The 27,657-nt window shown below is 38.2% G+C and overlaps 1 protein-coding gene across 2 annotated transcripts; it reads left to right on the top strand.

The window, feature by feature from the left end:
• The first annotated feature begins 179 nt into the window (after positions 1 to 179).
• On the top strand, positions 180 to 27,657 carry AGTR1 (angiotensin II receptor type 1). Of its 2 annotated transcripts, none has more exons than XM_067301460.1 (2): positions 180 to 208; positions 25,915 to 27,657. In XM_067301460.1, exon 2 carries the CDS (start codon positions 25,967 to 25,969, stop codon positions 27,005 to 27,007), a length of 1,041 nt encoding a protein of 346 aa, XP_067157561.1. In that variant the 5' UTR covers positions 180 to 208; positions 25,915 to 25,966; the 3' UTR covers positions 27,008 to 27,657. The 2 variants fall into 2 exon arrangements, with proteins under 2 accessions (XP_067157561.1, XP_013799776.1); XM_013944322.2 differs by lacking the exon at positions 180 to 208 and adding an exon at positions 5,612 to 5,635.

The following is a 27,657-nucleotide window of genomic DNA, read 5'->3' as shown; positions in this document are numbered from 1 at the left end:
GAGCGAGAGGAGCGGCGCGGCCGGGGAGGCAGAGCGAGCCGAGCCGAGCCGAGCCGAGCCGAGCCGAGCCGAGCCGAGCCGAGCCGAGCCGAGCCGAGCCGGCTGCGCTGCGCTGCGCTGCGCTGCGCTGCGCTGCGGGCGCCGTCGGGGCTGCGCTGCGGGCGCCGTCGGGGCTGCGGCGCCGGCGCTGCCGCCCCCGCCGAGGCAGGTAAGGCGCGGGGCGGCTCGGTGCCTCCGCACGGATCCCGCTCTCCCACTGCCCTGCGTCCTCACCGGGGGGCGGAGGGGGGCGCTTGTAGTTTTGGGCGGCGTTTAGAGTTTCCGATAGTCTCCGGATGAATTTGTACTTTGTTTGTATGAAGTTGGCAGTTGACAGTGGCAGTCTCTCCTCCTTGGACAAAACGCAGGCATTGAAACGCTGCTCCCCGGCTCGCCTTGCAGGCCCTCTCTCTAAGCCCACACATTTATCTTTATTTTAGAGGCAGCTAAATGAGTCCGGCTCACAAGCTCGTGGCCATGGCACGTGCATGAGCTCTGGTGTCTTGTCAGCAGTCTCAAGACGAAGACACCGTTTGACGGCAGGCATGGCACTTGGAGCAGTAGCCCCCCTTTGACCATCCAGCCTATTCCTGACAGCCTGCGAGAGTCATGCTTTTACCTCTAGTCGAGATCAGATGAGCACTTGAAGTCTTTGTTAATCTGCTAAGCCCATGATACAAACTAATCAAAAATCACTAAAGGGGATGCTGCTCATTTTTTGACTTGTACAAACACCTCTATTAAAAGAAAAAAAAAAAGTCTAACAGGTGGGCAATACAATTTTCACAATTTAGCAACCGGCATTGCTTTCATCTAAATTCTGTAGCATACGCTGTCCATAACCAGATTTTATCCCACTTCTACAGAATGAGTGGAGTAATCTGCACTTGGAGATTTTTAATCAGTAGAAGTTAAAATGGTTGTTTTGGCATCATCCAGCTTTCAAACTCAGCTTGGACTCTCAGAAATGAAGCTGGACTAAAGTTCTTCAAAAGTTCAGGTCAAATTCTATAACATACATAGTATCCTCCCACTTTCCATACATTAAAATGTTTAGATGTTATCAGTTATTTACAGACACACAAGCCATATGTATTCTTCTGACGTATCAGGAAATAGATAAGTCAATCAGTTCACAGTATGTATAAACAGTAAATTTGCAGGATTAGATTATGCCTATTTTTATATTTTTCCAAACTGACTGGAATTAATGAGTTATATGGGAATAAATGACAGCAGGATTCTGTCCAGAGCATGCTACAGTTCACTGTAAATTTCCATCACTTCCATAAGCAGCAGTACTTGTTTTGGTTTTCTTGTGTTGCATAGCATGGGGCAGTCTAGGAATTGGGTTCAGGAAAATTACAAGTCTTAAAAAGTGATGATGTTTAGGAGTTTATTTTATTTTATTTTATTTTTTTGTGGGAGTTGTCATTCTCTTTTCACTTAGTTGTATGAACCTGTACCACTAACATGATTAGATTTTGCCTGAATAAGGAGTATGGAGTATGGCCTGAAGCAGGTAATTACCGTGGTGATGTAAAAGGGCTCTCATGGCTCTGCTTTAGTGACAGACAAATGTTTCATGCTGCTGACGATGGCGGTCCATTTTGTTTGTTGCCATCACAGTCTTTCAAATTACTGTGTCTTTAAAAACAGTGTCTACAAAGTAAATTTTTGCTCATTTCCTAATAACTTTAACTTCCTGCCTTGCCAGCAGGAGCATGGTATTTCCGTACATTTTTTCTCTATACAATTTGAACTACACAGCAGTCAGAATATCAGAGTTACGTCTTCCCAGTTTATGTTACTAAACTGTAAAAGCAACTGGCCCTGTACAATTTAGAAAGACAAAATCATATTTATCATGAAATTTGATTATGGTTGGTTTTATTCTCCTCTTACTTTTGCCAAGGTAGTAGATGGAAACATAGTTAGTTCTTTGCTAACTGGAGGAGAGCAGCAGTGGGCCCTTTTCCAAGAGTGTGAGGTGCCCTGCCCTCTTGCCTGGCAGCAGTGCTTCGCTTGGGCTGGGCAGCACGGGTGAAGTGCAGCTAGAAGTTACTCCTTTCTAAGCCAGTAAAGACCAGCCGGAAGCGCTAGTATCCGCAGCACTGCAGAAGTGAGGAGCGGGCTACCTCTCGGTTTAAAATGTCACAGCCCCACAGCCTGTTTTTAGAGTTCTCTTAGAACAGGAAAAATATTTGTCTTTAGGTCCTATCTGCTGAATGAATTATACTCAATATCTGATATATACCTCATTTCTTGTTGCTACTATTGGTAGCATTATAAAAAGAGGCAGATACAGAATGTGAAGGTGGTGATTTAACTATATATTCTAGAATAATTCTGTTGAAATGTAGGGACTGCGTATGCACCCATGGAGATGTTGGAGAGCGTCACATTAAAAGTTTTATTTCAGATGCAGTCACTGCATTTTCCTACACCTCTAAGTTTTCTGCACTGTGGTAAATTTATCCTCTGCATTTGTTAAAGGATTACGTTTAGGTGATCCTTTTCACTTGCACTTCCTATGGTTCTTTACTACAGCTCCACTAATTAATATGGTAACTTAAAGTTACATAAACTACAAACTCTCACTACACTGTCCCGGTTAAATTCTTACTATGCAAAAGTATAGTCTGTTGAAGATGTTTTAAATAGTCACATATTACTCTCATTTGCTCACTACTTTTTCTCTGAACCTTCCTGAGGTCCAGAAGCTATTAGTGTCACCTGGAGCATTCATAATCTATTTTAGGGCTATTATTGCACACATTTTAAGGCATCTAATCAGACTGTGAAAACCCTCCATTTTTTTCCTGAGGCCTTGAACCTATGAGTCCAACACTTCATCTTGTTTTCTCTCCTGGTGATTTCATAAAAGGTCAAGTTCTGTCTAGAGACCATGGATTTTCATACACTATTATAATCAAATATTACATCTGACTCAGTTTACTTGGTTAATCTCATTGTGGTTTTTTGGCCAAATTTGGTTATCGTCTTTCAGAGACACCTCAGTAGGAGGAGAAATAGGCTAACACTCAATCTGAATATATTACACCTAAAGCTGAGTTGGGGAAATGGGTTATCAAGATTCATTGACATCTACCTGGGCAGAATATTAGGTATGCCAAAGAAAGTGGCCAAATGGCCAACTCAGAAAAAAGAAAAACAAAACAAAACAAAACTCTGCAAAAACTGTTTGTGACAGGGAGATTGGCAACCAAGCAACAGAGCTCTTCTAGCACCCAAAGTGCTACCTAAAGAGAGGTCTGGAATTTAAAAAAAAAAAAAGTTTCCTTCCTTAACCATAATGTAGAGAGCTCAGGCAGGTAAGTGGAACTGCATGGACAGAGCAGAAGAGACTTATTTATTATGTGGGGAATATAATCTGAATGACTGAGAGCAGAAACAGAAAAAAAGCAAGCAAAATGAACACTAATTCATCTAGACTATTCATAAGACTATTAATACATCTAGATTCTAATGCTAGTTAAAGAGTAATTGCGCTATTACACATTAGACCTCTTGCAAATTCTTGCAGCTATTTTACATCTTATGTTTATTTGAAACCATCATGTCTCTCCAAAAACAGAAGTGTAATCTCAGAATGCTTTCAAAGTTGCCAGGGATGCGCTTACATCCGTGAGAAGTGGGACAGGGTATAGCCTGGCCGCTACAGCCACGGCAGCTGAGTGACATGGGCCCATTTCTGTGAAGAGATAAGAGACAAGGAGTCTATGCTCTGGAAGTATATAGCAAGGGTCTAAGGAATTAGTTCGATGCTGTGCCTATGCAGGCATGCTGTAAAACTCCCAATCTTGTTATCTGGTTTTGAGCACATTATATTTTTAAATATATTATAGACTTTTGCATGTTTACTCAAAGACTAGAGATTTAGCTAATCTTGTTTCATTGCTTAAGCCTTATCTAGCTTACTGTCCATGTTTGTGCCTCGCACTCTCAGTTGTGCAACAGTTCCATCGGAAATGGTCCTTTGCGCTAATGTTGATACTGTGTTCTGCCATATGTTCCTCCCAAATAAAAATTAACAGTTTTGCAGTGTTCCTGGATAGCAGTTCTGATTTGTGGACAGTTCCTCCTTGGGAAAGCTATGGGACTTTTAAAAAGTCAGCCAGCCTCTGTATTGTTAGGATCACTTTTGAGAAACTAGGTGAAAGAAAATTGCAGAACATCACAAAAAAAGTTTTAGAAATATTGCAGAATTCTGAAGACAAAGCTGGAAATATGGGTCACTGGTAAAGAGAGGGGAAAGGGGAGGGAAGACTTACACACACACACACACACACACACACACACACACGCCCCCGTAGTGTTGGTTTCTACCATGCTAACGGGAATAAGCAGAGGCTGTCATTGCTGAGAATTTTGAACCCCAGCTACTTATGAAGACAGTGTGGGGTTATAGGTTTTACTCTAGAAGTGCGATCCTATTTTCAAGGTGAATCAGATACCAGTTCTGGAACTAATGTTTTATGCAAAGTGTAAATTTTTGTATGTAGCACAGGTTGAGTTCAAATACATTGGAGAATTTTGCGTGGGCTGCAACACAATTTACTCATAGAGCTTAAAGATCTATATAGCTTGTGCATGAGGCCCAGACACAGCAGCCTGGTGAGTGCCAGGACCGGAAAGGCTCTAACAACATGGCTGTTTTCTTGTATACAACTGCTATTGCACAGACAGTTTCTAATCATCTTATCATTTTATGTCTCTTCCCTGTGGTCTTAAAAACTCTGCAAGATGAAAAACAAGTCAGTAAGCTTTGCTAACCACAAGGTTTCTTTTAGTTCACTTTTCATCAACAGATTTGTCTCATAAGATCTCTGTTACCAATACACACCATCTATCCAGAAGTCATTGTACTCAGAGCATTTATACCATGTTTTGTATCATCTTCTAAAAATCATGCTTTGGCAAAGAAAACAATGAAAGATGTACCCTAGAAGAATCTGTATTATTTTTGAGCATTGTAGGGAATTTAACAAATCTGATAAAAAAGAGAAGTTATGATACTCATACTCAGCTTTTTACCTTAACTGTAACAAGTAAGTTAAAAGAGGTTATCTTTATTGTAAATCCTAACAGCTGTGATTGTTTGAGACAAAGAGCATATGAAATAGAACGGCTGGTCTAATCATTTACTGACTTATCTTCAGATAAATGATGGATTAGACTAAAATTACTTTGGGCTTTCAACTGAACCGTAACCAAGGGCAGGAAAATATGAAGCTCAGAATGGCATGCTGTTACTGTTCGCTGTTGCACCATCATCTGAAAGTACTACAGATTTGGGGCTCTCAGGCGCCTTTTACAATTTTCATTCCATTTGGTTTGTGCTTGATAGCAAAACTGTCCAGGTATCTGCTATATAAAAATGCTGGCTAGAATGCTTGGTTACTATTTGTGGTGTTTATCTGCTTTTATTGTAGTTGAGTAGCATTTCTCTTATGGGGACAGAAAATGGGTAATAACTGAAGATAATCTCACAGCAGGAAAGTGAGAGCAGATTGGCAGTGCGTCAGTGAGTGGCATGATTGAAGATGAGGCAAAAAGCAAGCTACAGCAAAAGGTAACATTGGCAATATCTAAAGAAACCAGTACTGAATTTGGGCAAGACCAAGATTTAGTCAGTATTTCACTGTTTGAGAGGAAGGCTCTAATTAGAGTTTAGGACAAAGAATGATTTAACCAAATGCCCAATTTTAACTAATTCCTCTCTTTATGCCTAGATTTCTGGTTCCTCTCTTTCTAGATTGTGCAAATTTGCCAGTTACTGATACATTGTTGGCTAGTGGAATATAAAATCAATAGATGCAGTATAGGAACATAAATAGAATATAAAACAGCATTCCTGAGTTCCCTCAGTTTGTGGAAAACAGAGGGATACACTGAATGAAAGTACTGTGCGTCAGCGTTTCTAGCTCAGAAACACCCATGCAAGTAGTAAAACGTTCCAGAAAACCACTGAACAGCTGTTCTTTCTTGTTGGGGGGCTTATGCAAGGGAGAAAAATGCATGAACTGACTTCCCTAAAAATGTCCTGTTGGCAGTTATCCTCCATTTAACCCTGCTTTCGCATCCTCCCAGCCTGGCCAGACCCTTTGCTCGAAGCAGCCAGCACAGAATGTACAAAGATGCAGCCTGACCTTGTTTATTTAGAAACCATGCATGACCCTCCCAATCAGAGTTCGCAGCATGGGTTTCTCCTTTTTGTCTTTTTCTTTATAAAATCCTACTCTTTTTCATCTTTTCTCCTTTCTCCCCTCATTCCTCCCCCATTCCTGTTACCCCTGCCTAAAAGTTAGTACAATTTTCCTTTTTCCTCTCTGAGGTACACTTATCCCAAGAGTTGGTGGGGATAGAGGTGTTTCTGACAGCACTGAGCTTCTGGCAGTTGCTCAGGATTTTCTCTGTCCCCAGGTTTTCTCCTTAGTGTATGACACTCAGAAGTGGAGAGCACAGGGCAGGCATAAACAGCTGTTTTCAAAGTGGGACTCTAGCTCTACTGTTAGTTTTCTCTCTTTATTATTTTACTATTAGCTTTTTTATTAGCAGCTTTCCATGATAAGACAATTACCGTTTTTCTCAAATCAGGCCTTAATTCAGGTTAAACATATTTCTCAACCCATATGCCTCCTAAAGAGCACTTTATAGGGAAGGGTTCAAGAATATTTTTGGCTTAAATACATTTTATCATGCTGTCCCATTTCACCAACTGTTCTTAAACATCTTATCAAAAAAGGCATATCAGTACAGGACAATCACACATCCAAGCATTCACTGAGCTCAATTAGTAATTCTTCTAGTGCTAAAGTAAAGCTCACATGAGACCATTCAGACAGCATAGTGCTATCTTTTCCAGGCATTTGTACAGTCATGTTTGCTTGAGAACCAAGACTGTGCTTGATCCAGGATGCACTGATTCACAGCACCTCAGATGAGCTCATGCTCTGGCTCTAACAGGGAGGCACCTGCTCTCTAGGCACTAGAATACTATTTTCTTCAGTAATCTTTTGCAAGTGAAGAGTTTCTTTTTTAAGTGTAAAGTGCTTGGAAAATCATTAAAAAAAAAAAAAAACATAAGGGCATTTCACTTTTTGGGTTGTTCCATTCTTCTTGGTTTGGCTACCTCTGCTGCTGGTCCTTAGTACCTGCAAGGAGCATCTGTGAGGGACAGGACAGTAAAGAGTTCATTGATTGCTGAATTTATTTTCAAATTGACTAATAAATTTTACTTTGGGGAAAAAAACAGGAAACAAGCTGTACAAATTTGGCAGAACATCTATTCTGCTGTAATTCTATTAAGTGTGCTGCCTTCCAGACAAAGCACTGGGGATCACAGTGTCTGTTTTATCATGGGTGATAATAGCTTTCACACTGGCATGGATTTAGGTGTCTGTATTTGACCTTCATTCTCTTTGATTAACCCCTTAGCATCATGCTAGTCCCACTGAATTACATAAACATAAATACATTGCTTGTATTTATATTCAGCTAATCATCAAATTTCCTTGTAGTCCTCATATGTTCTGCCTTAAATAAGAGTTCTGTTTAAGTGAAAGCACAATTGAGCCTCTAGATTTTCTACGTTGTACTTGCTAACATTTACGATACTGCTAGTTTCTCTTGGGCTCAGCTGCATTACCATTTTAAAGATTTTTTTGGTCTGAATAAACTGTTGTACTTTATCAGTTACCCATACTGTTTTCCTTTCTGCCTTTGGTTTCCTTTTTCTGACCCTAATGAGGCATTCATTAAGAAGCCTCCATGCTGATCCTTTGCTTTTAATCTTTTAACTTTTCCCTCCAGGCTGTTACTAACATTCTCATTTAAGGAAAAAAAAATGTCCTCTTTGAGGTGTATTGCCTTAGCATAATATTTTCCCACTGTAAGAATATCTAAATTAATTTTTATACATACTATATATTAAAATCAAGTTTCTCAGTCATACTAACACACTGCATCAGGTCCTGTTACGTAGTGCTGAATTATGACACATGGAAGACAAAGCTTTCTCTGAATCAGAGAATCAAAGCTGAACAATCATTTTCTTGCACCTAAATTCACAGTGCATTTGTTTTCACTTTAAAGCTTGTGCAGTAAGACAAATACCACTTTTCAGAATGAAATATGAAAAAAAAAATCATCAGAAGAGGTTTGTTTTTCCTTAAAGCCAAAACACCTTGGCTAGCAGGAGTTATGGGGAACATGGTGCTAAAACTTGCACATTAGTTGGTTTGGTTAACATGAGAGATACTTTAGTGATACAGTACTGATATGTGTCTGTGTCCACATATGAATGCCATATCTGCGTGAGTATTAGATTTCCAGCTAATGTTTTCATTACTCAAAGCAAAAGTTTCTACCAGTGACTTTAACTGCACTGGATAGGTAAGAAACAGGGATGTGATTTGTTAGAGTATTTTAGTGGTGGGGAAGTCTTTTTAGATAGCATAATGTGCAACATGAACTACTCACAGCCACCTAGGCTAATTTCCATTAGATCAGAAAGTGAGACAGAAGAACACAATTATTTCTAAAGCTTGAAAAATATTTACTGGCTTGCCGTTCATTAATTTACACTTGTCTTCTATGTTTGCAGCAGAGAGAGAAAAAAAAAAGCCACATTTGCAGAAGGGACTGTATATTAAACCTGTAGAGCTTTCAGGTACATCATGGCCCTGCGCCGGTGGTTTAGCTTAATGGCAGGAAAGTATCGGTAAGGCCTCGCACATGCGTCAGAATGTTTCTGTTTTGTTGCACAGTTCAAAGCAAGTTTGTGTGTGTAAGATCTTGTAGCACTTTTCTTACTGTTTTAAAAGAAAGTCTTACAGAAAGGCACTTCCTTGTATCAGAGGCGTATAAGTAACTTTATCCTGTAGCGTTCATTACTCATCATGTTTATTATCTCACTTTTAACTAGGGAAAATTATTGAGACGCTTATGTTACGTATTTGATGTGAACTTTCACTTCTGCATCTTCTAGCTTTGCAGAAGAGTAATGTGATTGTGAGAATGTAGGTAAATGACGCTATGGGCTCTGAATAAATTAAACTACAAGGAAGAAGCAGGGAAGCCTCTATTTGGACTAACCTGAAATTCCATGAAGAATCCCTATAACCTCCCATCTTCCTCCACAAAGTTAGCTATGTCCCTTACCAGCTGCAGACAGCTTTCTCCTGAGGAAGCAACAGAAACCTAATTAAAGCATCCCTACAGTATTTTTATACTAGTAACACCACTGATTTTATTGAGTTGCTTATTTCACAGTAAAATGAAACTAGAAGGCCTAAGAACCTGCACCTAGATTCTCAGAAGAATCCTTTTCTCCCAGGAATGGGTGATTTGGTTCACAAGGAAGCAATATAGCTTTGGCCTTTCCATTCTGTTTTCTACTGTGATCTCTACCAGTGACAGAAAAGATACCAACAATGATTGTATTTTGCTGTGAGCATATCACTCGTGAATTAGCCATTTCGGAACATTATGATTCCTAATTTAGATGCACAACATCCTATTTTCTGCTAAATTATCAACCACCGCTAATATAATAAAGACATTGAAATTATTCAGCATTTCTCTATTTACATTCATAGGCTGCTATACATATACTTATTCACATCACTCTGTAGCTGGGCTTTCACAGACTAGATTGTAATAGCCTTCTTATTTAGATGTGCTACACTGTAACACCCCTCTTATAGCCTGTCTTAATCTGGCCATACTGAATTTTTTTGTCTGCCTCCCTATGCTAGTACTTATTTTCTGTGCTCTCGTGACCATTGCATTTTGTGGTTTCCACATTCTCAGCAGAATTTGTAGGGCCATTTTATCCTTTACCACATTTTTTTCTACCTGGACTGAAAAGCAGAAGAGGCCCAGATTTCATCACACACCATGCATTACACTTCAGTACAATTAGCCTTAACAAACTCAAGTAAGAGATATGACCATTTACCTTTCTCATTGACTCATCCGAAATAACAAAAGTTGAGGTTGTGGAAAGTCTTCAGTGTCGACGGCAGGAGAGTCCAGAAGGAAAACAAACTGTGTGCCTGTCACTTCCTCGCAGGCTGTTCTGCAGGAGTAGCATTACTTTCCTGTAGAAAAATAATCTCTCAATGTGATGCAAGTTTATAATATAGCTGGCTTCAAATTAAAATACAGCAAAGTCTTGGACTCTTATGTGCTGCATGACCTGGGAGGAAGAGCCCATACACACATGTGACCTCTCTTATGTCCTGGAGTCAGTATGGGAATAATAGTTTGTGAGCAAGGAAGCCCCATGAAACACTAATATTTTGTGGCTCAGTTTTACAAACCTTAGTGTATGTATGTGAGTTGCTGTTACTTATTTATGAGAATGATTTCAATATGTGAAATATTTGGTGGTCAGGGCCCCAGAGCATTATTTATGCCATAACTGTCATCATCAAAAAATTAAATCCCAAAATACAAATAACCTCCAAAGAGGCAGAAATTTCATTTGACTCCCGAAAGAAAGATGTGGATAGCATTCTTTAGGTTACGAACCTTCACTCCCTTCTCCCATATTGAAATAATTTCCATATGTTATGAATTCTTGGTGTATATTTTCACACAAGAAGGCCTGACTCTTCCTTTCCTACTGCTGTTGGTGCATCTGACCCATTAAAACCTTTGCATTTGGATTCCTGAGCATCAAAACCCAGCCTCCTTTCCTTTACACATCCAAATTGCTTCTGTTTGTATCTTCCATGTTGACTGTGCCCTTAATATCATGTTTTTTTGAAAAGTTCCAATTCTTACAACACCAAAAGAGCAACAATCTACATATGAGATTTTGAGCATTTGCCTGACTTTGACCATAGTGACCTCAGGAGGAAGTGCATCATTGCCTATAGTGCAGATAGGTTGTCCAAAGTCTGGCTGACTTTCAGCAGCTTTTGAATATCGTACACAAGGTAACTATGTGCTTTTTTAAGCTAACCAAGGAGTTAGCAAAAGCAGTTTCCTTCTCACCTCAAGCTGTGCTTCACACAGCACTCTACTCTAGAGCATCATCCTTTCAATTATTGTATATAACAGAAATGCATGATTTCTGCTACTGGATCTTTGAATATTTGTAGTAACAACATTTCTTTCCAGTTTTCAAGATGCTGTTCCCAGTTGCAAGCTTTTTATCTTGACAGTGTTTCATCAGCAGACCAGCCCTAGCATTGCCACAAGGCAAGTTTCTTGATACCTCCATGAAACTGGGGAAAGAGCAAGTGGCTAAAGCATACACAAGTTACCTGGTTAAATTACAGAATGAGATTGTGTCAATGAGAAGAGAAATGCTTCCAGAAAATTTACCTTTCCTTGAGCTTTGGAGATGAGCTTGGCTCGATAATCACGTTCAGGCCTTTTCAGTTCAAGCCTTGCATATCAAAATGGGCATAAATGACTGAAGATCCTCAGTTCTATAAAGAGAGCCATGCAAGTTGTGTTTCTTCCTGCCAGACACAATCCTGGCCACAGCAATTCTTGGCATGACTGGGACCTCCAAGTTGTATCTAGATCTGATGCTATTGTCTTTTATAAACTCAAATATTGTCAAAAGCAATAGATCATCAACCTAAATGCCTAAATGTCTATGTATGCTGCTCATAACATTGGCTTTTCCCTGAATAGCAATAGAATAGAAAGGCTATGTCTTACATTCAGAGCAGTCTGTGGAAGCATCCTTTATTTCCCAAGAGAGACCACTCTCCAGTTGATACCTACCTTCCACTGGACTGATGAAATCATTGACCGGTACTGAGAAGAACTTGACAATGGATCTAAGAAACTTGTTTAGTGTTAGATGCACAAAGGAATTCACCTCAGCAAGAAATAAGAATGACCAGAGATCAATGATATGCAAAACTACAATGTCTTGTAACTCCTTATTAAGCTCCGCATGCTCTAAACTACCACAGTTTTTCTCCTGCAAGATGGGAAGGAAGAATGATTGTTGTTATTGATATTTTTACATACCTTGAAGGCACCCAGAAGCTTCAGTGATGAGGACCACATAACTTTAAAGACAGAGACAGATTAATAGGTATATTAAATATCCAGTAAGTCAAATTGCCATTTAAAATTTGATCTGAAAAGAATGAAACATATCTCATGTGACATATGATCTCTGTTCTGTGGGAAAAGGCCATGATAAGGGCTTTCAGCAGTGCTTTTCTTTTCCATAAGGTTTTCTCTCTTTTTTTTTCCCCCCCTTGCCTCTCCACAACTTGTAATGCAGGACTGAAAATAATTCTGTGCTAGAAGATCCAGATCTAGATGCAAACTCCATCAATCATCAGGCTGGAGGAGTTCACAGTAGAAGCTTATGGTTCATTCATCTATGAAAATAATGGTGCTGATAGAAATTTCAAGTCTGTGAAATAGACCTTAGGGTCTATCTCTTATCTAAGACCTTTAGGTCTTAGATATCCAGAAGTTATATTTGTGTAGGAATGTGCATTTCTGTGGAATTTAAAAAATATATGTATTTGAAAACTTATTATTCCATGGAACTAAGCTATCAGTATAGAAACCTATGAATTTATCAGATGATTTCACTCACTCTTAGCAAACCTGAATTTGATTTTTCTTTTATTAAAAATGACCACATGGGGCACACTATATTTTATATAGTCAATACCAGCCGCAATAAAGGAAAAATGTTAAGTCATTCTTTTACTATCATTCAGAGAAAGTAACCATGCAGCATATCACCTTTCACAGCTCAAACTAATCTCACTCTTATTTGTTTTGGGACTTGATGGCTTAATCTTGTTAACTATTGATTTTCTTGGGTACTTCTAAATACCCAAAAGATAATACATAACCAGGCATCAAATCTGAAGTTTTGCTATGCATGTATTTAGTCTTTGATGATGGTTCCTGTTCCAGCACAGGACTTTCCAAACTGAGAAAGTAGATCACTTCTCTTAACCTGAAGCTGTATGTTCTTAACAAAACAATGCCTTATTTTATGTTGCCCTTCAAGAACCTTCAAGAGTTCAAGTACTACCTGATCAGAAATAGATTTATTTTTCTTTTCTGGCATCCGGTGAGTAGTAAATGGGGTTGTTAACAGTAAGATGAGATGATACAACCCTGACTTCTGGTCAACCTACCAATTATTCATCATTTTTCTCTCCTAGGGAGAGCCCCATTCTTTCTTTTTGGTAAAGCTAATGGTTAGAACAGACATGCAAAAATCCATGCTGGATTGATGAGACTTTGAAAAGAAGGCATTTACTATCATTAACATATCCAAGCATCTTCAACTTCTTTTAGAAAAAAGGGCAATTCCTTACCCTGGGGTACGAACAAGAAGAGTGATTGCCTACTACTTTTACAATGGATTTATCATATTTAAAAACTAACTCAGGTATTGGTTTAATAACTGAGATAAGGAAAAGATGATCTTCATTCCTGTCAAGACAGAGCAACTGAGATGACTGGGACAAGGGGATGTCACATGGAGATTCACTTCTTACAGTGAAGATACAGAAAAGATACTGAAGCTCAGCCTTTTGATGTTTAGTTTGAGAAGTACTGAACTGGAAGCGTTAAGCTAAAAGTTTGTTTTATTTTCTCTATTGAATCAATTTTCAGTTTTAAATTACTGCATGGATCATTTTATATGAATATGTCCTAAGGGCATATAATACCTAAGACATATTAAACACTAGAGAGTTTGCAACACATTCATGCAGTCTTGGTCAAGGAATGAAAACAGAGATTGCTCTGAAAGATAAACATGAAAGGAAGAGACCGGAAAGTGATGTGGAAAATGTTAGATACCAGGAGTATTGGGTACACTGTCAAACTAGAACTGGTGATCCCTAAAACTGCTACCTCACTGATCTTCCCCAAGAGATTAGGTGAACACACTGCATGTTGAGAATGATTAATCCTTTAGTGCTTTGGAGTTCAGTTCTACCTTTATTGAACATGAGAATGTTTTTCCTCCCCTTAGCAACAGAGAAAAAATCGTGTACAGAAGACAAGTTCCCAGAAAATAAAGCTTGCTTTTAAAGCTAAACCTGGGAGATCTGAAAAAAATGAAAACTATAAACTAAAATATTTTGCTGAAAGTTAAGAGTAGTACTGTTTTGGCTAACAATAACAAGGGCTCTGTAGATCAGTCAACAGCAAACTTTACACACACATAACAACCACCACAACACCAAACTAGCATTCACTAAACCATTAAATTCTAGTGAAGTTGAGCAATCCTTCCTTGGCAATAACATCTGTGAATAAAATTTCATGGAAATGCGTACATCAGAATTTCCCAATTCCTGGGGGAAAAAACTAAAAAACAAACAAAAAAACACACAGACAAGAGAAGGGAAGTGGTAGAGTTAACTTTGGCCAAAGAGCTAAGTATTGTGAAGAAATATTTCCAGTGTTCTGGACTCTAAGTACTACCAGCGTATAGGCAAAAAAAGTCCAAGCCTTCACTGTTAAAAAAAAAAAAAAACACAAAAAAACCCCCCACAAAAACAAAAACCACCAACAGTGAAGGCTTGGACTTTTTTTGCCTATACGCTGGTAGTACTTAGAGTCCAGAACACTGGAAATATTTCTTCACAATACTTAGCTCTTTGTTAACTCTACCACTTCCCTTCTCTTGTCTGTGTGTTAAAAAAAAACAAAAAACAAAAAAACCCCCACACAATTCTAGCTGTGAAATTATTACACTGTAGGCTGTTAAAAAGAAAAAGTAGAAAATTTGTCACATCTATACATTGTAGTATCATTAAGCATGGTTTGAAGATGTTGCTTTTCTAAAGCTGACATTTTTCTGCATTAAAGAGTTTGTTAGCACTTGGCTTGTTCTGCATTCAAGGCATGATCCACAGTCTGCCTATATCAATGAGTTCTCCCCCCCGCCACCTCCTATGAACTTTGCTTCAGGCCCTTGGATTTTAGGAATTTAGACTGGGTCAGTGTCCCCAAACTGGTGATCTCTCACACTCCCTGCAGAATGGGGCAGATCTCTCAACTCCTCCAAAGTCTTGGGGATCAACAGAGGACCCTCAGGACTGCCCGAGAGCAGAGGCAGCAATGACAGGACTGGCCTTGGGAGAATGCTGTAGTTTCCAAGCTGGTCCCCTACAGATCCCTAGAATAACTTACTGATGCTCCAGATGGTTTTCTCTCCCCTTTTAAACACAGGTGGTCAAGAGAGGCCCTGGGTAACTCAGCCTACCAGTATGGAGTCAGAACCTCAACTAATTGAAGTCTTGAAGAATTTTATGAGTTCTGAATACAGAACAACTTACTTTGTAATATTGGATTATCTTCCAATAGTGTCAGTTAGGAAAGAGTCACAGAAAGTATTCAGAAGCTTTTTTTTCATTACTGTGCAGCCACAGTGGTTTAAAGGAGGCCTTTCACTTGCACTGACTTTTGCCACAATCCATTGTACAAATGAAAGATTATTCTTTTTTATTCTTCATTTTAAACTTAGCCAACCTTTTGCTAGTTTTCTATCTCTAGAGCCAGAGTTTAGCCATTCAGTGTGAACTTTATAGCACACTTGTCCAAACTTTTCTCCATTTCCACAGAGCACTTGTATTCTGTCTAAATACTCCTGTTTTTAGAAGCTACAAGATATAACCCTCGTATGGTTGTACAGTGTTGCTTCCAAACATCCCTTGAGTGCATAGGGATTCATTGACACTGTATAACCCTTGTTTGACATAAATATAGGACAAGACACTGATTATTTCTGCTTATCTGGCAAAAAGTGGTATAGTTCATTTCAAGCTTGTGGTTCTACTTCACTCATCTGCTTGCCTCAATAAAATAAATACCACTATAGCACTCACAGCCATTTTAGGGTTGGGTTTTTTTTTCCCCATCTAGATTGAGAGGGTAGAAAAAGCCTAGAGTGGAAGAAAGCTTATAAGAGCTTTTGCTCTCACTAGTGTTAGAGAACTATTTAACTAAATAAATCATTTGAAACAGAGTAACACCATCATGTCTTGCCAGCGTCCAAAGGGGTAACAAGAAATCCAGGTGCATTAGTGAAAGAGGCAGAAGGGAGCAAAATGGAAAGGACAGTTAATTTTCTTTTATTATGAGATTGTTTACAATTCATGAAATAAGGCACTTGAGGTCTAAAAATCACCATTTGGATAGTAAAATCTGTAGGTTCACATTGCCATGTCATTTTCCAAAATTCCTCAAATTCCTTGAGAAAAAAAAGAAAGGATTAAAAATAGTTCTGAAGTGGCATTTTTAGCAATAAAAACACGTCCCTCTAAATAGGAAAATGCATGTTTGAGTCAAGTTAGCCTAGAAGTGAAGTTAACCTAGAATTAGCTAAAATTACTTTCAGTAATTCTGGCTGATATTTGGTGGAAAAAAAAGAAAAAAAAAGACTTGTATAATTAATAACATGCCTAGTAATTTTTAAAAACTCTTTTAGACTAATGGGTAGGTGTCACTATTTTTCATTTACATTTTTAAAGTAAACTATAATTTTACTCGCCCTCTAAAAATCTTTCTTTTCTTAATTTGGCTCAGAAACCTTAGAGAGTTTAAGCTGCATATGTCTTTGAAAAAATAAAATGTCAGGACCTTGCTCCATGACTTACTAGCACAAGAATTGGTCTGAAGGTTAGCAGAACCAAGTTAGTTAGAATAAAGGAAATTAGACATATGCTATTAGATACTACAATAAACTTAAAATTGTTCCCTCTGGTACATTATACTTTACTTAAATGCAGGGGTACACATTACGTCTTTTGTTTTGTGTTTGCATCTTAAAGAAATAATGTTGAAGGAAGAGGATATTCAAAAAAGACTAAGTGTCAAGATTTGAATATAAAATAAAGCAATTCTCTTATCTTTAAATAGGAAATACAGACCTCTAGTGGTCAGAATGTATATAATATGAATTAAACTTCAAAGCAACTTAAATGTCACTGTGGTTAACTATGTTACTTCCCTTCTCCTTTACATTTTCTTTTTTTCTCCAAAAAGCAAAGAATTTCACAATAATGTCCCCCTAATTCCACTGTCTAGTCATTCTGCAAGCATTGATTTTTTCCAAGGAAAAGTCATTTCATCTGTCCTTTTCTCACATAAATTTTATGACTAAAATTGAGCATAGTTGAAAGCTACTTGGGAAGTGAATGGAAAATTAATGAGAGTTGTCTATGAAAACAGACAGAAGAGAGATGTTCATTCTTTTCAGAATAAACTGTGAAAACCATCATATATAAGGACAGGCTCTTTTGAAGTATGCTGGAAGAAATAAATACAGAGAGAAGTTCTCAAGGTCAGAGTATATAAACAGAGCTTACAGTGAAACAGTGACTGGGCCACTGCTAGCACAAAACAAGTAATAAGCAATTTAGAGTTTTGATCTACAAGAAGACCTGTATCCTAGAAAGATTAGAGGCAGTTTGTTTGCCAGTTATATAGAGTCAGCACAGATGAAGCAGACCAGCTCCAACTGTTGCAAGTGAAAGACTAAAAGAATCCATGTAGAGGTTAGGGACTTAAAAAGATAAATATTTTGCTCTAAAATAATTTTAAAATACAATTTTATAATCTTAGATTGTCAAGAAAACACCAAAACACTGCCTCACCTCTACATGATTCTGGGTTACAATAGTTAAACTTTTATTAGCAAATAATTATTGTAATTGCTGCATGCTACATAAGGTAAGCAAAACATAATGAAATAAGTTAATTAAAATTTATTTCAGATCAGGACCCCACTCTTTCAAAAAACATGAGCACAGAAGAAATTCCACTTAACTTATGGAGTAATTGAGAGTAATAATTAACTGAGAGTAGTACAATTACCCAGAAATATATTGGCATAGGTCATACTAATGTATGTTTATACAGTTAATACTGCTTTTTGCTTCAAAAATACCAAAGCATATTTCTGAAGCATAAAGTTAAATACCTTAATGTAACTCAGAAGATAAGCAAAAAAAGCGCACACCACAAAATTGACAGTAACTTCAACTGATTATGGCAGTTTCTTTGTGAAAGATTGAACAGGAGGCCAGCTATTAAAAAAAAAAAAAAAAAGAAAAACAGAAACAAAAAACAAAAAAAGCAGGCCAGTACTGAGGTCCTGCAGGTTCTGTTTGTTCTCATGTCATGCCACCTTTTGATCCAAAATTTGCAAAAGCAGCAACTTCCTTGACACTTTTTGATAAGGGTTTCAAAGTTTGCTTTCTGTTCCTGATGCTCATGAACTGATGTACAGACAATGCTCCGGTTTTATACTGGCAATTGCTGCTTCATTTTAGTAATATTTTGATTTATTCTCATTTAACATGAATTCTGAAACACTGACCTCTGTGGAAGATAGTGGCAGTGAGACAGGAAGCCTACGCAGAATGCAAGGCCACGATAGTTTGAATTATCTACCTTTACTTGCCTAAGCATGTGATGTGGCATTGCTCTCAGCTTCATTCACATGTTAATTCTGGACTAAAAACACTTAAGCAAGCCAGAACTGGGGAAAAAAAGAGTGTTAGAAGGATCAGCAGAAATAAGAGCTAGCAGAAATTTGCAGCTTCATAACGTGCCCATCCTCTGCAGGTTGGAGGAATGTATTGAGCAGGGAATGGAGCTGCACCCCTGACTGTTAATTCTAGCAACTGTGGGCTTTAATTTCACACAGTCCTCTAGACCGTTTTGCTACCTGCCAAAAAGTACCTGGTTTGGGTTTGTTCTTCGCATAGGCAGGCCTGGGTAATCTGGATGCCAGCAGGAAACTAGAGCAGGCAGGGGAGTTTCCTCCTCCCTATTCTCAGTGTTCATCCAGTGCCTGGGATAGGCGCTGTAAAGGAAAGCCTGTAGCTCAGCTCAGTCCCTGCAGGAGATGAGGAACAAGCTAACTGGAGCTGGACAAACCCATACAAAATCTAAAAGAAATCTCTGCAGCTTTTAGCATTTCCTTATTTAGGATTTCAGTGAAGTAGGATTGGGACACTCAGTTTGAGAAACCTGGGAATGTAATGTTCTTTCAGCATAGCATTAAACACTAGTATTTATTATAGGAGTATCTCCAAATCTAAGAAATTTAAAATGTTTCTGTCTTAAAGTGCTACATGGCACTATGGCAACAGACTGACAAGAGGTATACATTCTATATGGGCCATGAACAGATGCCATTCATAAGTTTCATTGACTTGATCTGTGTTGGAGCCACAAATCTAGGGAGACCCCCATTTGAAACTCTGCAGCAAGCTGAGCATTCCCACTTCACTGCAAATCTGCATATTGAAACAACTGACATCAGTCACGGGACTCCCAGGAAGTCCTTCCCCTTGCTCTGGAGCATGGGTTTATCATAAATACATGAACACAGGTTTCCTGCCAGAATATTTGCTCAGAGAGGAACAGCACTCAATATATTACTTATAATCACATATCTTCTAAATCCATATTTGCTAAAAGCAGTAATTCTTTCCTCTGGACAGATTACTATTCCATTTCATGCAGAGTGTTTGTAGAATATAACCTTGTTGCCAAATGAAATGAGCAGTAGTACTAATACAGGGAAGAGTCTGAACTAGACATATGAAATGGAAGAAGAGATATTCACTGTGGCAATGAGGATAAAGAATGGGTGGGTAGAATTGCTGGGTAGAAAAAAAGGCAGTGAAATAAAGCAATTGGAAAGTGTCATTAGTTTTCCAGCAAAAAGAAAAAAGAAGAAGAAAGTAGGAAAGGGGGAACTAAGCTCTTGCGATAAAGGAAAACATATGATGCTGACAGCAAGAACTAAGTGTAGTATACTGAGCATACTGTTCCAAAACATTTTACAGCCTCTCTTCTTCCTGTGTAATAATTTTGCATAAAAATAAAGCATATCATCCTTCTAAAAATGGAAATATCTTCTCATTTGTACGAAAAGCAAATAATCCACCTACCAGCTAGAGAAGAAAAAAAAAAGAAAGGAAAAAAAAAACCCTTACATTATCTAATGGTGAGGTGGCTAATCTGTTGCAGTGCAGTCAGCCTGAATTTATTTAGTCAGTGTCAAAGCAAATATCAAAAACACATTTTCATTTAAAATTTGACTAGTGACATCTGCTTACCTATTTATAGCTGATGAAGCTCTCACAGGAAGCCACAGTCGGTGCTAGCTTATATGTCAGTAGGCAAAGTGCAGTTTACCTTACATGGGCCCTGCATCCCTTGTTGTTTCGACAGGCAGTATAATTAGGATGCATGCTCGCCCAACAGAAGCAATGAATGGAGCGGTAAATAATAGTTGGTAGAGCAGTCTGAAGCATTTCATTATCAGTGACTTATTATAATCATTGTAATTAAAAAAGATAAAAGGTCAAACAGGACAGTAACATACAACAGGGGTTTGCCGCTCACCAGATAATTTGCTTTGAGACTGATGTTGCCACACCATTCACAGTCGCATCAATTCAGTCCTCTTAGAAAATGCTCCTTGTGTATCAGCCTTAAAATGATCCAATTATCATTATGTTAACTCAGGTCATTTGAGATGCTTTAAATGGAATTATCAATGTGCACAATTTCTATACTTGCATTTAACTGGCCAGTGGTTTAACCAGCCCTGGTGAATTCTGGCAGCGTAAAGTCATATCAGCCATCTATTCCTGCAAAGTTTCTAAACCATCTCCAGTGCTTCCCTGGGGAAGTATTTGCTTTGTCTAAAGCATATATAACCATGGCCCTGGGACCAGTGAGTGAACTGCAGCAAGTGATAATGACAGCAGAAATAACAGTGGTATAAAAAATAAAATAGAGGAATAACTGCCTGTAAGGTTTTCACACCACCACCCCTGCCCTGCCTTACCACTCGTAGCTGCCACAGGCCCAAACTCTTCAAAACAGATGATTTTTCTCTCCCGCTTTGAAGCTTTTTCTGGTATTCTAAGGTTACAAATGTCCTCAAGGTGGCTGATCTCACTGAGGCTAACTTTGAAAGTTTAAAAATTCTAGTGAATCTAAAAAAATCCAACTGAGGATTAGCAGTGCCTTCCCCACTGCAGCTTCAGAGGGTCAGTCTCGCGGCAATATTCAAACTGTCCATGTTTTCAGATATACAAATTGCAATCCATATCCATTTACTCAAAAGCAACTACATATTACATTTCTGCTTCCTTTTCACTTAGTGGAAACAGGAATGGATTTCTTCATGTATTCCTTGTAATTTCTTGGTATACTTCAAAGCTGGTAATGTGCCAAACACATCCTTTGTGCAATTCCACCGACTTCAACAGTGTTGCACCAAAAACTAGGTTGGTCCTTTAATTTGAGAAGGGTTATATCCTTACACAGATAATAAATTAAAATATGACACTATTTCTTGACCAAATTCCTGATTCTCCTCAGGAATTGTTTTTCATTTTTACTTTTCGAACACTCCAAAATAAGTTAATGCAATTTAAATATCTCATAGAAAGCACATAGAACCTCAGAGCCAGACACAAACATCCAAACTTGATTTTTTTTTAAAACACATTTTTGAGAATTTAATATAGTCCTTAATACACTTTCAAGAAAGTGCATATGCTATTCATTACACCAACTAAAGCTACTGCTGGCATGAGAAAAAACAGCCACCATGTGAGTAGAAAAGGGAAATTGAAAGTTAAAGTGAAGTATGCTACACTCAAGGGATGGGTAAAGTAACGCTGAGAAAGATATCTTGGCTTCTACTACTGTACAGAAACAGTTAATCCCACCAAAAGGGGAGTATTCATCATCAGATCTGATAGGATATTTTTAAGTTTCCTATGAAAAACATGGCTATGTTTGTTTCAGCCACTGAGTCTGCGAGTTAGTACATGCAGAGTAGGATGTACTCGCTGAATAGTACCAATTAATCTAGTCGGGAAGAAAGGTCTTCTTCAACCCGAATTGGGCCTTTATCTGCTTTACTGCAGGTCTAGCTTGCAGTGATGCTTTTCTTAATAGAGACTTCACTATGGTTTCTTCCTGCTAATTTTTGGCTGTAATCTCAATGGGTGTATAAGTGAGCAGAGGCAAGGATAATGAATAGACCATGCAGCACCAGCATGTAGCTGGGACAAGGCAAATATTTGCAGACCTTGATGCTGCAGAATCTATCAGTTATTGTCAAAACCTCTTGATCACTTCCACGACCCAGGGCTGAGATAAGAGGATTTCTTTATCTTGCAATCTTTTTATGCTGGCTCTCCCTGTCCTACAGATAACATGACCTTCCACAGAGCCAAACTCCATGCACTCTAGATTTGGCATGGTTTAAAAGCCAGGAAGTTGAGCTCAGGATGCACAGAGTGCCAAGCATGGTCAGAATGGTATCCATTTGTTTGTGCCAGCTGTGTTTGCTTGACTTTTTCTGCTTTCTTAATATGGTAAAAATAACCAATGCTGTTTTGAGTCATCTGTTACAATTGAGGCAACTAGACTAACTCACAGAATGAATTGGAGAGACTGGGAAGAATTAAATGGCAGTTGTTGACAGAAGTTTTGTCTTTAGTTACATTTAATTAGCTATTGCATTCTTGATAGAATTCCCAAGAAGCTAAACCTTGAAATTACCCTGTTATCTTTATTGAAATGAATCAGCTTATTAATGCAAGAATTATTCCCAGTCCAGGAAAAGATATAGAACATTAGCGATGATAAAGATACACTGAGTCTGTTAAGAGGACAAACTAATAAAGTGAGAGCCAAAGGGTGACCTTGCTCATAAGGGGCTGGCTGCAGCTCATATGCTGGGTTCAGTTCCTGGCTCTGCCTCACGCTTCCTGCGTGGGCTTTGCCAGCACATCTCTGTGCCTCACTTCTCTATGAAAAAGAAGAATTGAAGAGACAATCTGGTTGGAATAAGGCTTGTCTCCCAACAAGAGCCTGTCAAACACCTCACACAGCAGAACCCCACCATTAATGGGAACCTCAGTGCTGAACAACACAAATAATGAGCAACCTCCTCCATAACAGCAGAGCCCATATTTCTATAGGGACGGATATCTTTTGCTGAATGCACATATACTGGCCAGGGTCTTTGGGTCTGTTTATTTATCTGTATAAAAATGACTTTGCATTTATAAGGTTGTGGGGTTTTTTTTTGTTTTTTTTGTTTTTTTTTTTTTTAATACCAATATACTTAATCTGTGTTTCAGGCAGCACAAGTTTGTTTTGGCTGACAACTGTCAGGATGCTGCAGACAGAAATAAACACTACTCTGCAATAATAACTGTCATTTTTTAAAATCCCCACTAATTTTTGAGGAAAGATTGCTTCTCTGTAGACCCTGGAAAAGATTTAATATCAGAGTCACCTACAGTTTATTACCTGCTTCCTAAAGTCACAACTCATTAGTAAGGAAGTCATTTTTGGAGAGCACAAAAGCCCTAACAAACACATCAGGTACCCTGTAAAATAGATTTGGGACCATTTGCACATGCTTCTGTGGTCTAAAAATATTTTTTTGTACACTGAGACTACAACTTTAATTCTCAGGCACACAAATTTTGTCACTAGCTAGAAGGACAATATGAATTGTGGTTCCCACAGCATCTTTCTTAAACTCTTTTTACCGATATTCGTGTGCAACAAAGCAACACAGGTCTGGATTTTCACAATTTGTTTTTCCCGTTAGTAGCTTAAATGTAATTCCATGCCAAATGGGAAGCTAGGTATTCTGAGAATATTTAAGATATTTACAGTACAATGGAATACTAGGTTGTATGAGTGTCCTCATCTTTCCCTCAAGTAATTAAAATTGAAATGTTTTATAGAAATATATATATATATAAAACGGTGATTCACATCAAGGATCAAAATAAGTACCTAATCTGAATTCACTTTTCTTAACACACTATACTTACCATATCTACAGAATGAGCTGGTAATCAAAATGTTTAAGTATAGTTTCTGAGATATTGGAATAATTTTGTCCCTTAGATATATCACCTATTTATTGAAAAAAAAAAAAGAGAGAGAGAGAGAGAGAGAGAAAAACAACCTAAATAGACAAAGACTCTTCAGAAATTATGGTTATTTGCTGTTTTGTTTCTCTTACTACTTTTTTGACATATGTTCATTAACCAGTTTTATTTTAAATTGGAATCTTGTTAAGTAATTGAAAGAAATTAGTTAGTTTTCATTTACATTCTGAAGAACCTAACAGCGTTAGGCCAAATCCTAATGTTCTTACCTCTGTACCGTTTTGCAAACAAAAACTATGCTGAAAAAAGGAATTGGTTGAGAAGACACTTAAAGGTTTTTTTAATTCAGAAAAATTAAATACTTCTGTCTTGGTTCTCCTGGATCTTCTGAAACTCTGATGAATTTATATAAGATAAGATGCTGTCCCTCTGCTTTCTGGATATTTTCAAGAAGCTGTAGTGGTCAGCAAATCAAAGAGTGAAAAGCCACCCTACCAAAACAGCTATCCACCACTAGCAATATGCATCATTTGCCACAGAAGAGCCAGACTTATGACAGAGGCAACTACAGAGTTTTAGACTAATGTAAGTATTCTAAACTATTTTCCCCCCCATAATTTAAAGGGTCAAAAAGCAAGAACTTTTGGAATCATGGGGATTGGCTTTCTGGCAATACTATTGATAAGATAATGGAATGGAAATTAAAAAAAAAATCTTTTCTGAATTAAAGTTTTCCTTTTATGTGCAAGAACTCACCTTAAAAAAAAAAACAACAAAAAAACCCAAGAAAATGTACATCAGTCAAACTTCACATGGATTTGGTTTCAGACTGCTGATTTTCCCCTATATGCTGTAGATTAGAGGTGACTACCAGTTTGGAGAATGGGAAGGAACTGGTTCTGCAGTTGCTAGGTTTTCAAATAAAACAGCACTGACATTACTACAGCTAGTATAGGCAATATATTTATTTGTTTTCTCAGTTTTTTTGTGGACTGAGAATCAGTATGGCCTTTGGCCGGGATTGGTGTGGGGTTTATTTATTGCTTCACTGTTATGCACTGCATTTGTGAACTGTGGCTCAATTCCAGCTCCCTGTAAAGTCAATGAAAAAGCTTCTGCAGACTGCTATAGGTGTGGTATCAAGGCTGTAATGAATAATCCCCTCTTAACTCCCACTCCAAATCAGAGAAGATCAAAGCTAAAGGAACTGTTGGTTCCAATTTGGGCAAATATTTGGCCAGATAAGATCTGGTTCTATCTACTTATCTTCTAAATAGAAACGATTCAACAGAAACACATGGTGTGAATTTCCCAGTGAAGATGATGCAAGTTCCAGCCAAAAAAGTGTTTCATAACTGAGCCAGTTGATATCTATGGTTTTGGCTAAAAGAAAATAAACTGCAAGATCGCCTTTGCAGATTTGAGACTAGATTACCGCTTCTATTCAAAACCAGCCGAGAACCCTATCCCCCTGTTTTTGGAATGAAGTTCCATTTTCACAGGCAATGAGGGCAGGATACTGCCCAGGACTTTTCAAGTAAAAGCATAAGACAGTGGCAGCGTTAGCTACATAAGGCAAAGGCACGGAAAAAACAGGAAGTGCCAATAAGTAGATCAGAGTGTATGTTTATGAACAAAAACTAATTAAAAGAACAAAAACATTTCTATTGTTTTCCATTAAAAGTTTTCCTGAATAAGTACCAATTAAGGATTTGGCCTATAACCAGTTTTCAACTGAAAGCCATAGGCAATGGTCAGTTAATGGCAGATAGATTAATTTCCTACTCTTCTATATCCTATGAATTGGAATTGAAATGTCTTACAGTGAACTGGATCCCCAATTAGGCCCGAAGTCTTGAAGTTTAATTGAAATCTCTTTCTAAATGAATCCTTCTCATGAATAATATTTTCTTCCTTTCCCCCCTTCCAGGTGTGAACTTCATATTTTTCTCTGAAACTAGGCTACAGACGAAGAGATCAAAATGGTCCCAAATTATTCTACTGAAGAAACCGTTAAAAGAATCAAGGTCGACTGTCCGGTTTCAGGAAGGCACAGTTACATCTACATTATGGTTCCAACTGTTTACAGTATCATCTTCATCATAGGCATATTTGGGAACAGCCTGGTCGTTATCGTCATTTACTGCTACATGAAATTAAAAACAGTAGCTAGCATCTTTCTGCTAAACCTGGCCCTGGCCGACTTGTGCTTCCTCATAACTCTGCCGCTCTGGGCAGCCTACACAGCCATGGAGTACCAGTGGCCTTTCGGCAACTGTTTATGCAAGCTGGCATCAGCAGGGATAAGCTTCAATTTGTACGCCAGTGTGTTCCTGCTCACGTGCCTCAGTATTGACCGGTACCTGGCCATAGTACACCCCGTGAAGTCCCGAATTCGGCGTACCGTCTTCATTGCCAGAATAACTTGCATTGCCATCTGGCTTCTAGCCGGCGTGGCCAGTTTGCCTGTCATCATTCACCGTAATATATTCTTTGCTGAGAACTTGAACCTGACAGTCTGTGGGTTTCGGTATGAAAACAATAATACGACGCTGCGGGTCGGGTTAGGTTTATCCAAAAATTTGCTGGGCTTTTTAATACCTTTTCTGATCATATTAACAAGCTATACCTTAATTTGGAAGACCCTGAAGAAAGCATATCAAATTCAAAAAAATAAGACCAGAAATGATGATATTTTTAAGATGATTGTAGCAATAGTATTTTTCTTCTTCTTTTCCTGGTTTCCTCATCAAGTGTTCACTTTTCTGGATGTATTAATTCAATTACATGTAATAACGGACTGCAAAATCACTGACATTGTGGATACAGCTATGCCCTTCACCATTTGCATCGCTTACTTTAACAACTGCTTGAATCCCTTTTTTTATGTTTTTTTTGGAAAAAATTTTAAAAAATACTTCCTTCAGCTGATAAAATACATTCCACCAAATGTCAGTGCACATCCCAGTCTAACAACGAAAATGAGCTCCCTCTCATATCGACCACCAGAAAACATACACTGACCCACTAGAAAGACTGATGGGTCTTTTGACACCAAGGGATGTGTTTTGCAATACACTTTTTCCGAACAACCTTGTGAATGAAGCAGCAAAAGAGTGACAGAATTTATCTGCAGTCCTGATCACCACAGCCTACTGCTCATTACTAAAACATTAAACCACCTCAGAGAAATCATACTGTAAGGATTTAGCAGTGGCCTTTTGTTTTCTTTTATGAAGAGGACTGCTTGGTTTTCGTTTTGTTCTTCTTTACTGGAAGCAACATAAATGGTGGACAGGTACTTGGGGGTTTCTCCCAGCATCCTGCCATTTACTTCAGAGAGGGTAGGTAGAACTGAAAAGATTTCTGAACTGGAGTTAAAGGAAAAGCTTGTATAAGTTGTATGAATTCAGAAGGACCTGTTTTGCACATACCTGAGCAATTTTAATGTAAGTATTGGGAATTTTGTTCAAGGAGTCAGAAAAGGTGCACTGCCTGTTTTCTCTGTAATTACATATATCATTATATTTATAACATAACTTGTTATTAAAATATGTTACATCTACAAGCCCAATTCTAAACTTGGAGAGAAATTTAAGGACCTTGAAATTAATCCAATTCCCCCTTATGCTACTATTTTTCATTTTAAAATGGCAAAAGTTTATAATAATAT

Source organism: Apteryx mantelli, chromosome 9, assembly GCF_036417845.1.
Source record: "Apteryx mantelli isolate bAptMan1 chromosome 9, bAptMan1.hap1, whole genome shotgun sequence".
NCBI lineage: Eukaryota > Metazoa > Chordata > Aves > Apterygiformes > Apterygidae > Apteryx > Apteryx mantelli.
The sequence above is the reverse complement of the archived record's forward strand: the minus strand, read 5'-3'. Positions and strand labels throughout refer to the sequence as shown.

Coding starts and splice junctions, on each gene's coding strand:
- AGTR1 (XM_067301460.1), top strand. CDS start 25,967: ATGGTCCCAAATTATTCTACTGAAGAAACCGTTAAAAGAATCAAGGTC.